The 12,758-nt window shown below is 37.3% G+C and overlaps 1 protein-coding gene across 1 annotated transcript; it reads right to left on the minus strand.

Moving 5' to 3' along the window:
• Nucleotides 1-330: 330 nt before the first annotated feature.
• LOC145955405 (uncharacterized) lies at nt 331-732 on the minus strand. Its single transcript, XM_083070017.1, has one exon. It carries the CDS (start codon nt 730-732, stop codon nt 331-333), a length of 402 nt encoding a protein of 133 aa, XP_082926143.1.
• Between the last annotated feature and the right edge of the window lie 12,026 nt (nt 733-12,758).

Consider the following 12,758-nt stretch of genomic DNA (forward strand, 5'->3'; position numbering starts at 1 on the left):
TTTTTGTTCTTCACTGGGTTGTTTTGATTTTTCTCTTTAATACCAAAACAAGTCATTTCAAGATAAAGGTTGAAAGAACTGAGAAGAATGATATTTTATTGCAAATCAAAAATTTCAAGTAGGGTTAAAAGAGGAGGTTTAAAAGAAATTGACTGAGGTTGGCCGGTGTCTGGGCTTGAGCGGTCATGACTTTAAGAAACGAAGCTTGGCATCCTCCTAGTCAATTGATCAGTACCGCTTCAAGTAATTTCTTGACTTCTATAGAAGGTGATAGGGCTTCTAGGTCGTTCGTTCGTTTTGCTTTAACGCCCTTTCTTTTTTTTTTTGCGCTTAAGCATAGAACTTCTTAACGGCATCAGAGTTTACTGGGTAAGCGAGTTCTTCACCATCCATGTTAGTGAGGATCAATGCTCCTCCAGAAAAGGCTCGCTTGACCACGTATGGGCCTTCATAGTTTGGTGCCCATTTCCCTATCTTATCCTTCTGTGTAGGTAAAAGTTTCTTGAGTACTAGATCCCCTTCTTCAAATGGTCGTGGTTGGACTCTCTTGTCGAAGGCTCTCTTGATTCTCCTTTGATATGTTTGCCCGTGACAAATGGCGTCTAACCTTTTTTCTTCTATGAGATTTAATTGGTCAAATCTGGTTCGAACCCATTCGGTTTCTGGGAGCTTTGCCTCCGTGAGTAATCTTAAAGAAGGAATTTCCACTTCAACAGGCAAGACTGCCTCCATCCCGTATACTAAGGAAAAAGGGGGGCACCCGTCGATGTGCGAACGGATGTTCTGTACCCATGCAATGCGTAAGGTAACATCTCATGCCAATCTTTATATGTAACGACCATTTTTTGAACGATCTTCTTGATATTCTTGTTGGCTGCCTCGACTGCCCCATTCATTTTTGGCCTATAAGGGGAGGAGTTATGATGTTGAATCTTGAAAGAGTCACATAATTCAGTCATCATCTTGTTGTTGAGGTTGGACCCATTGTCTGTTATAATTTTTTCAGGTATTCCATAACGACATATTATGTTTTTTCTGACAAAATTGACCACCACTTTACGGGGTTACATGTGCGTATGACGTGGCTTCAACCCATTTGGTGAAGTAATCAATAGCCACAAGAATGAATCTATGTCCATTTGAGGCCTTGGGTTCAATAGGTCCAATGACGTCCATGCCCCACATCGAGAAAGGCCAGGGTGCGGCCATTACATTGAGCTCACTTGGTGGGACTTGGATATTATCAACATATATTTGGCATTTGTGGCACTTCCTAGCATACATGATGCAATCCTTCTCCATAGTGGGCCAAAAGTATCATGCCCTCATGATCTTTCTGGCCATGACCTGTCCAGCTATATGGGTACCGAAGGTTCCTTCGTGGACTTCTTTCATTAATGATTGAGACTCCTTCTGACCAATACATCTTAACAGGATGGAATCAAAACTCTTCTTGTACAGGATGTTCTCATGTAATACGAATCCGATAGCCCTTCGTCTGATTGTTTTCTTGTCATTGTCAGATGCCCCGACTGGGTATTTCCCTTCTTTGATGTATTGATGGATGTCAAAATACCAAGGATGGCCATCTTCCTCTTCTTCCAGTGTGCAACAATGAGCTTGTGTCTCATGTCATCTGATTCTGATGACCGGTATTTCACATCCCTCTTTTATAGCAAACATGGAAGCTAGTGTGGCCAGCGCATCTACTAACTGATTCCCCTCTCTTGGGGTATGCTGACAAGATCAATATTGTATTTGTATCGTTGCAAGAAGGCGTCAGCGAGCTGCTTCCATGTTTGGATCCTTCCTCCCTTTAGCTGCATGTACCAGTTGAGGGCCGCATCCAATAAGCTTTCCTGAAAATAGTGTATCAGGAGCTTCTCGTTGTTCACATGGGCGGCCATCTTCCGACAGTACATCGTCAGATGCCTTTTGGGGCAACTGGATCCCGTATACTTTTGGAAGTCGGGACTTTTGAACTTGGGCGGAAATTGGATATCCTGTACCAAGAACATTTCAGCGGCCTCCTGAATGTCAAAGCTATGACCTTCCACCGCTCTTAACCTCTCTTCCAAAGCATTTAGGTGGTCCTTGGACGCGTCTCCTACGTGACTAGCACTGTAGTCATCATGTTGGAGCTTGCTCATAGTTTCTCACATTCGAGCCATTTGCTTCTTGAGCTGCTTAAGCTCTTCATTCAGCTCGCGGTTCCTTTCCATTAGTGCCTCCATAGCTTGTCTTTTTTGGGTCCTCGTGAGTACGGAGTGTTGAGAAGCCACCTTCGAGGGATAACAATGGATTTCTATTATGCTTGTTTATAGATCTATTGAAGGAGATTACTGACAGGATGACGCTTGCCCTTATGAAGGTAGGTGTCCCTTTTCGTAATATCTTACGACATGACAAAGGTTACACCAAACCTTAGAAGGTCGGTCATCATCGGTGCCTCTTTTCGTAATATTTTACGATATGACAAAGGTTACACTGATTTTTGTCGAGTATTCCTACCAGTTCTAATATATGTATAGCATATAAGCGCTTCATTATATTTTTTGTTTATATTTTTAGACAAAAGAAAGGGATTATGACAAAAGGCAGACGAACTATTTTATTTATTTATTTTTATATACAAACAACTATGCAACAATCATATGCTCAAACAATTATACATCCACGAGCGGTATAAATCCATGGTCTGTGGTCCCTGTCGAGAAAAGTGCACTGTATAGGACGGTTCTAATCTCACTGGTCTTAAGGCCCCCAAGGTGCCCCCATTATAGGGACCCAGTATCTCTGTCACCGTCACCTGGCAAACTCTAAGGTCTGTCGCAGTATTTCGGGCTAGAGTAACTAGTTATCACCTTGAGTGTGATTTCTGACAAGGCTCGCAGGCTCCAAGGCCAAACTTGGGCCGGTCGTACGTCAACCACTCCCTATGTTTATTACCCTCATGCCCCTGGGTGTAGGGGGAACTGTTGTGTGCAAAGGATTGTGTACAATTTTATTCAAACAAATGCAAAATTTAAACAAACAAACAAATATTAAAGCCAAACAAATAAAACAAACAAAGTAAAGGGGAAATATTTAAATTATTATTTTTTATTTTATAAACTTCATCAATTAAATGGGCCTGACCCTCTTTAAACGTCCCCAATGGAGTCGCCATCTGTCGCAACCCGAAAATTTCCGATCTCGCGACTAATGGTTTAGACATCCTTTTAAAAGTCTCATTAATTAAGGAATGCCCGGACACCAGACTAATCCTTAATTAATGGTTTTGAAAATAGGTTCATGGAGTCGCCACAAATGTTTTACTCAAAACATTGGAAAAAGAAAAGGTTTTAAAAAAATTCAATAATGGCCTTGATAACCAGAATTGGGTTCGGGGGTCGATTACGTGTAGGGAAGGTATTAAGCACCCCTACAACGCCCTCAATTGGTACCCTATGATGAAGTTTAACGTTATAAACAATAATAATATAAATATTAAATCCCCTATTATTAATAACTATTTAAATGCTTGAAATTTAAATTATACAATTGACCCTAAAATATCTACATGATTTCTTTTATTATTAACTATTTATAAAAAATAAGAAATAAAAGAGAGAAGAAAATGCGCTGAAATACCTCTTGAACGAGCTCTATTAATCTTCAAATATGGAGATTTAGGTGCTTTATGGCAACCTTTCACACTATAATGTCTCACAAAATCTCAAGAAATACAAAAAAGAGGGGAAGAGAGAAAAAGAGAGAAATTTTGAGCTCTAAGGAGTACTAGACGAAATTTTTTGGGTCCTGAGAAATGAGCCCCAGCTGTCTATTTACAGACTTTAAAAAGGCTCCAGAACGGCCCGTTCCAAAATCGGAACGGCCCGTTCTGGACATGGCCGTTGTGTGTAAAATTCGTATACTGGAACGACATGTTCTGAAAACGGAACGGCCCGTTCCAGTAGTGAGAATAACACGTAATTTCTTAGACCGGAACGGCCTTGGAACGGCCCGTTCTAGATTTAGGAACGGCCCGTTACGGTTTAGGAACGGCCTGTTCCATTTTAGGAACGGCCCGTTCCAGCCCCATTCCAGTTAAGCTTTTAGCCCTTTTTTGAGGAGTTTGGAACGGCCTGTTCCAATATTGGAACGGCCCGTTCCAATTTCAGAGCCGCCCGTTCCAAATTAGGGTTTTGGCCTTTTTAAGACCTTGGAACGGCCCGTTCTGGTTTTGGAACAGCCCGTTCCAGTCTTCTAAAATCAGCTTGTTTTGGGCTTCTAGGCCCTCTAAAGTTCTGTCCCGTTGTTTGCATGCCCCCTGGACGAAATTGGGTGTCTACAATGGTTTTGAAAAATGAGTTCATGGAGTCGCCACCAATATTTTACTTAAATCATTGGAAAAAGAAAATATTTTTAAAAATCCAATAATGGCCTTGATAACCAGAATTGGGTTCGGGAGTCGGTTACGTGTAGAGAAGGTATTAGACACCCCTGAAACGCCCTAAATCGGTACCCTATGATGAAGATAACGTAATAAGAATTAATAGTTTAAATATTTAATCCCCTTTATTAATAATTATTTACATGAAAATTAAATTACACGGTGAACCCCTAAAATATCTACATAATTGCGTTTATTATAGTAATATGTAAAATAAAATTAAGAGAAAGATAAAACAAGAGATTGATGATTAATACCTCGTAACAAGCTTTATTGGATCTTCAACTATGGAGGTTTTAGGTGCTTTGTGGCAACCTTTCACACTACAATAAGCCTCACAAAACTCAAGAAGTACAATAGGAGAGACTGCTTCTTCACGAGTCTGCTTCTCCGTCACTTTAATTCTCCACAACTCTACTTCTCTGCGACTCTACTTCTTTGTGACTCTGGTTAGGGTTCTTTTTTTTTGGTGATTCATTGTTAACCCGCCCGAACCCGCCCCGATTTGGATGGGGAAAATCGGGGTTTATCGGGTTCGAGTTTTCCCCGATTGATAAAATCGGGGGCAAGGGCGGGGACCCGCCCCCGCCTCCATACCCGCCCTTGCCCCTGCCCCCGCCCCGCTTAATAATATAATTAAAAAATTATTTTTATATATATATAAACCAAAATTAGAAATATTTATATGTAAAAATTTATATTATTTTACTTTTCTTTTATTTTTTTTTAAATTGTTCATATTTATTTATAAATAAAAAAATAGGAGCGGGGGCAGGGCGGGGCAGGCAAACCCGAACCCCGCCGGGGGCGGGGATGGGGACCCAGATTTTACCCTCAGCGGGTATCGGGGGCAGGGGCGAGGGCGGTTTAAATTTGCGGGGGCGGGGGCGGGGAACGTAAAACCCGCCCCCGCCCCGCCCCGTTGCCATGCCTAAGTACTACTACTATGATGAATTGGAATTCATATTCGATAATCCCTAAACACTTTGATTTTGAAATGCAAGAGTTGCTTTGCTCCATCCTCCTTCAACTGTCAATAATTTTTCTGTTTTAAATTATGTCTTATTTATATTGTAAAAACCAACAAAACTGTAAAATTGGATAACCATCAATAACAGTTACATGGAGGTTATTTTTAATAAAGTGGAGACCAAAACCTTTGTATTTCTTTTATTTTTAGTTAAGTTATAAATAAGTTTAAATTGATTTTTTTAAAGGAGTAAACATGATTTAGATTTAAAAAGATGACTAAACGTAATAATTTATTGTAGATTTTTTTTCTAATTTGTTTTTGGAAAAAACTCAAAAGAAATCAAATTTCCAAATAAAATATTAAAAATAACATAAATTTAGTTATTTGAATTTTTGTAATTAAAAAACCCATAAAAATTATATAAATTTCAAAATTCAAAATTAGGCTAATTTTAAAATTGAATTTATAAGAAAATATGATTATATATTTAAATTTTTAAAATGAATTTAAAATTTATTGAAACGAAAATTTATATTTATGTTATTTTATATAAAAGAAATAAATTTGAAAAATAGAGATATCTTAAATTTAGATTTTGAATAAGTTGAATAAATTTAAATTCAGTATAAAAATAATATAAAAAAATCATTGTAAAAACTAAAATTAAATAAATGAGTTAAAAAATGACTATAGTTAATAATTTAATGTAAAATTTGTTTAAAAAAATATTGTTGAAAAAATATGAAAACAAATAATAAAACAAAATCCTTTCTCTCCCAAGCCCTATTAAACTATATTAAAGTCCCAAACTTGTCCGTGAAGGATGAAAAAATTAGGGCACCTGCTCCATTTCATTTTCGCTCTCTCTCTCGCTAGGTCTTTTAGTCGCTGTCGCACTTAATATTCGTTGCTGGAGCTGATGCTCCACTGCACCAGATCCCACCTCCGACGCCCCTCCTAGGGTTAGGGTTAGGGTTTCCAATTCCCATTCCCAAATCTCTCTCTATTCTCTTTCTCACTCATCACAATTTGTGACACATTTTATTCATCGCAATTTGTGACGGATTGTATTCATCACAATTTGTGACGGATTTCATTCATCGCAGTTTGTGACGGATTTTATTCATCGCAATTTGTGACGGATTTTATTCATCGTAATTTGTGACGGACAGACATCCCTCTCAACTTGTGTAATAAGAGGCACATATCCCTCACAAATTTGTGACGGAGTTAGTCCCTCACAAATTGCGGCGAATTTAATCCATCACAAATTGCGACAGAGTTAGAGGTCGTCACAAATTACGACAGATTTTTATTAATTTATGAATATTTATTATTAGAAATTAGTGACGGAAAATATATTATTTGTGATGCCTTAATTTTGCCACTAATTGTGAGGACTGAAATTATCCGTCACTAAATATTTTGTGACGCCAATTTTTGTGATGGAATCAGTTCACTGATTCCGTCACTAATTTGTTTTGTGACGAATTTTATAAAATTTAGTGACGGATTTGTTCCCTCTCTAATTTTAATTTTTCTAGTAGTGTTTCTTGAGTTTCATTATGCTAGAGGGTTTTTTGGCCTGGAAGATGCAAATGAATGTAGGAAGGCAATGCTTCCTGCAAAATGATGGGAGATGTTCGGGGATCATTGTCCAAAATTGAAAGGGTTTTCCATTCGTGTTTTAAGCTTGACTTGTAGTTCTTCTAGATGTGAGCGTAATTGGAGCTCATTTGAAATAGTAATTGAAGTTCGTGACCTTTTTATGGTTTTCAAATTTCTTTCTTTAGTTTTAGACATAAATTAAATGATCAATTGATCATTAATATTTTTGTATATTATTTTCTAGGTTCATACAAAAAGGGGAAACCGCTTGCATCTAAAAAAGATGAATGACTTGGTGTATGTCATGTACAACTTGAAGTTAAAAAGTAAAGTAATAAGGAAAACAATTACTCTTCCATTTGATGATATTCAATCAGATGATGAATGGATAGTTGAAGAAGGAGACAATGTTGGTGAAGAGAATGTTGATGTTGAGTGTAGACACCCAATTTCGTCCGGGGGCATACAAACAAGGACATGGACCTCTGTTATGAAGGGAAGGAGCTCCCGAAGCATGCCAACAAGAAGACAGGACCTTAAAGGGCCCAAAAGCACAAGTTGAGTTTTTTATTGGCCCGGAACGGACCGTTCCAAAATCGGAACGGGCCGTTCCAAGGTCCAGAATGGGCTGTTCTAGATTTGGAACGGGCTGTTCCAAGTCTTTTAAAGGGGCCAAAAAACCCAAATGGGAACGGACCGTTCCAAAATCGGAACGGACCGTTCCAAACTCATCCGAAAAGGGTTAAAAGGTTAACTGGAACGGGGCTGGAACAGGTCGTTCCTAAATCTGGAACGAGCCTTTCCAAGGCCGTTCCAGACCAAATCATGTGGGCTTAATTTGGCCCCAGAACAGGCCGTTCTGAAATCAGAACGAGTCGTTTTGGTTCCCCGGAACGGGCCGTTCCAGTTTCAGAACGGGCCGTTCCAGGGTCCAAATTAACCCACAACGGCCATATCCAGAACGGCCGTTCCGATTTCGGAACGGGCCGTACTGGACCCCCTTCCTGAAGTCTATAAATTGACAGCTGGGGCTCATTTCTCCAAACTCCGAAAATTTCTTTCAGACTTCCTATAACTCGAAATTTCTCTCTTTTTCTCTCTTCCCCTCTCTTTTTGTATTTCTTGAGATTTTTGTGAGGCATTGTAGTGTGAAGGGTTGCCAAAAAGCACCCAAATCTCCATCTTTGAAGATTAATAGAGCTCGTTCAAGTGGTATTCAAATCAATTTTCTTCTCTCTATTTTATTTCTTACATTTGATAAATATTGTTTATAATAAGAGCAATCATGTAGATATTTTAGAGTCAATTGTTAATTTAAATTTTAAATCATGTAAATAATCATCAATAATAGGGGATATAAGATTTAATTTATTATTTCTTATCGCATTAACTTCATCATAGGGTACCGATTTAGGGCGTTGTAAGGGTGCTTAATACCTTTCTTACACGTAACCGACCCCCGAACCCAATTCTGGTTATCAAGGCCATTATTGGATCTTTTAAAAATCTTTTCTTTTTCCAATGTTTTGAGTAAAACATTGGTGGCGACTCCATAGAACCTATTTTCAAAACCATTGATTAAGGATTAGTCTGGTGTCCGGGCATTCCTTAATTGATGAGATCTTTAAAAGGATGTTTAAACCATTAGTCGTAAGATCGGAAATTTTCGGGTTGCGACATTGAGCAACCTCAAGGTGAAGGTGAAGGTGGAGGTGGAAGTGATGGTGTTAATGTGCAATTGGATGGTGGAGGTTCAAGCTCAAGTAATCCAACTTTGGATGCATTTCATCTTGACAAATTGGTTTTTGATGATGATCTCAGTGAGCATTCATCCGAGGAAAATGTTGATAGTGATGATCGAAATGATGATGAAGACCTTGGAGTTAGAGATGATATTATTAGAGGATTAGACATACAGATTTGAAGATATTAGTCATGTGATATCTTAGTTTTTTATTTGTCTATTTTTAAGAACTTGTGCTTTGTCATTTGTATGAAATTTTGTTAAGAACTTTAGCATTTTATTATTAATGTAATTTGCTATTTTACTCTTTAATATAGAGTTAAAATGTTCAATTATTATGTTATTTTTAATTATTTTTATAATTTTTTTTATTAAGTAATCTATTACGGGTTTACAATACAAGTTTACAAAGCCTCTACGAAATTATGTAAACTCTCGGGATTGACAACCTTGACATAAATTTCCATTCTAGTGCTTAAGATTGTAAGCATCAATGAAATTAGTCCTTGACTTTACGAAATCCTCATCTTAGTCTAACTTTACTAAAATTCGTTTATTTTCTATCCTTAACTAAAATTCATTCATTTTGTCTTCTTTTTCCTAGCCTTTAGCATTAAAAAAAAAAAAAAAAAAAAAAAAACAACAACAACAAAGTGAACTAAATTTTGTAATGATGGATTAAAGTGAGGATTTCTTAAAGTCAAGGACTCAAGTGATCATGACAAAATGATGATTTAGGACCTGCTTGGATAAACTTTTCCAGAAGCACTTCTTGAAGAAGAAAAAATATGAAAGAAAAATGAAATAAATTTCCTCATAAATTAAAACTAATTTATGCATAAGTTGAAAATAAATTTTTGGAAAAGCTAATATAAAATTTTTTCTACAAAATAACTTATGCATAAGTCAATGTGAATTTTAACTTATTTAAAAATTTTTCATTTTTACTTCCTATATTTTTTCTCCTAAAAAGTGTTTCCAGAGAATATTATCTAAACATATCCTTACTCTTGGTCATCTTTTATAGTTGTATCAGTTTTTAGCTAAGTTGTGTTCCAAACTTACTGTGGCTTTAATGACATGTGTGACAGGCAACTAATCCTTCGCCATTTAGCTTCTATTTTCTGCCAGGACAAAGGTTTTGGGAGGAATGGTTTGACCATAGCGAAGTAAATTGTTTAAGCTTCTGGTTTCGTAAGGGATTCCCCTCTATGACTGTCTGTACTGTTATAGGAGTTTCAGATAATATCAAGCATCCTTCCAAAATATCTGTGTTGAAGTCACTAGTAAAGTCAATGCCGTTAGAATTAGCTGTTGTCGCTTTGTGGCCCTATTTGATACTGATCATACCCTTGTGTTAAATAACGAAGTGTGTTTTCCAAATAGCTATTGCCAGCGTCTACTTTCAGCAAATGAGTGGAGGTATGGGGAGATTTTGTTTGCGGAAACACCAAAATGTAAAGGTTTTGTATCAACAAAATGGGTCGGAATTCATGTAAACCGGACATTAACTAGAATGGGGGATGTTCGGTTCACAAATCCTTATTGTGATGACATTTTTGAAATGGGAAATCAGCTTCCATTGCTATGTGACGCACTTCATACACAAAAGGAGAGACAATTGGCTTTGTTCAACAATGTGGAATATCCCAATACTCACTTTCGGTTAGGCATGGCAATGGGGCGGGGCGGGGGCGGGTTTTACGTTCCCCGCCCCCGCCCCCGCAAATTTAAACCGCCCCCGCCCCCGCCCCCGATACCCGTCGGGGATAAAATCTAGGTCCCCATCCCCACCCCCGGCGGGGTTCGGGTTTCCCCGCCCCGCCCCGCCCCCGCCCCCGCCCCCCGCCCCCCGCCCCCGCTTTTATTTTTTTTTTTCCTTTTTTTCTTTTAAATAAATATGAACAATTTTAAAAAAATAAAAGAAAAATAAAATAATATAAATTTTTACATATAAATATTTATAATTTTGATTTATATATATAAAAATAATTTTTTAATTATATTATTAAGCGGGGCGGGGGCGAGGGCGGGTATGGGGACGGGGGCGGGGTGGGTATTAACATCCCCGCCCCCGATTTTATCAATCGGGGAAAACCCAAACCCGACCCCGATAAACACGGGTTTTCCCCATCCAAATCGGGGCGAGTTCGGGCGGGTACCCACGGGGGCGGGTTAGATTGCCATGCCTACTTTCGGTGCATCCACATGGGAAACAACTAGGGATGACAACGGGGCGGGTCGAGTACGGGTTTTATGATATCTGTCCCCATCCCTACGACACAAACTCATCCCCATACCCATACCCGTACCTGTCGGATATGTGATTTTCATCTCCATCCCCGTCTCCGTCGGGTATCGGGTATACCCGTACCCGTACCCGTAAAAAATTATTTTTTTTTGCAAAAAAAATATATAATATTTTTAAATTATTTTTCTATTATATTATAATTATAATTAGATTATTTATTTATCTCATATTTTAATCAAGAGATTTCTTAATAATTACACAACTATAAATATTTCATATTATAATAAATAATTACACATAATAAAATATTAAAGTACGAGTACGGGACAGGTATGTATATACCCATACCCGTACCCATACCCGTTTTAATTTATCGGGTTTTATCCGTACCCGTACCCGGTAAAACCGGGTATACCTTGTCAAAGTCGGGACGGGTTCGGGTATTATCCACGGGTACGGGTTTATTTGTCATCCCTAGAAACAACCTATGAATTTTGTGCATAGCAATTCATAATCACTGGAATCTACATTGACCATCGACAAATCTCGTGGTGAAATGTCGTTTGTCCTTCCTCTATGCTTGTTTGCTCTATTATGTTGCAGTTCTACAATATGGTTGTTTTGTTTTTGAGTTTAATTTTCATACATGAAATGTCAACCAATTAGATGATAATGTATGTTTGGATAGCAACATTAAAGTTCCTTATATTCACAATGCATTGTAATAAAATTCTTCATCATGAGAGATAAATAAGATGCAAGATTCACACTACTACAAGACACGCTATCTACATCGGTTCTTTAACATCATCTACATCGGTTTTAGAATCGATGTAGAAGAGAGTGACGTAGTAAATATATACAATTTTACATCAATTTTAAAATCGATGTAAAATAGTCATAAATTTACATCAGTTCTTCTTATAACTGATGTAAATTTGTATGCAAATCTACATCGGTTCTTATTATAACTGATGTAAATCTATATGCAACAAAGAAAATAATTATTAGATCTGCATTTCAGCCACAAAGATCAATTGAACTTGAACCAGTTCTTGATAAACGTGTACGTACGCTGTCATCCGCTATTCTTTAGATTTTAAATAGTGACTATTATTATTATTATTATTATTTTCCTAAATTCTTATTCTCTGGCTGTTTTGGCGGTGGTATCAAAAAAGTTATACAATTCCAACTTTTATGCCACTTTGCGAATTTCTTTTATTAGGTTAGGATTAACCCAAATTTATTCACATTCTTTATACATGTAACAAATATATGGTAGAGTACTTTTTTTTTCCTGTTGAAATAAACGATGGTGCATCATTAAACCATATTTACTCTAGTATTCTATGAAGAAAACACATACTCATGTTCATATCAACTGTTTCTAGAAACGTCAAAACACTAGTCCGGTGCGTAAATTAGAGCAATGCTATAAGCTATTTAATAATTTTGACCTCATAGCTCATCTGAGTTCCTAATAACAAACTGAAGGGTCAAAATTAGCATACTTCGCCAACATTTCTTTTTTATATTATAAGAGAATTTATTTCAATCAAATAAAGTTTGTTTTTGAGTCCAAGGCTCCATTACACTATAGCACACTATTGATAACCTTGTGTCACAATGTGCCTATGCAACTAAGGGTTATCTAACAAGAAGTCAAACTCCAACAAGTCAAAGTTAAAATGCACAAAAGTTCAAAATATCGGGTATTCAATATTTTTCCATGTTCAGAAGTTTG

This window comes from Cajanus cajan, chromosome 1, assembly GCF_000230855.2.
Source record: "Cajanus cajan strain Asha chromosome 1, NIPB_CcT2T_4, whole genome shotgun sequence".
Taxonomy (NCBI): Eukaryota; Viridiplantae; Streptophyta; class Magnoliopsida; order Fabales; family Fabaceae; genus Cajanus; species Cajanus cajan.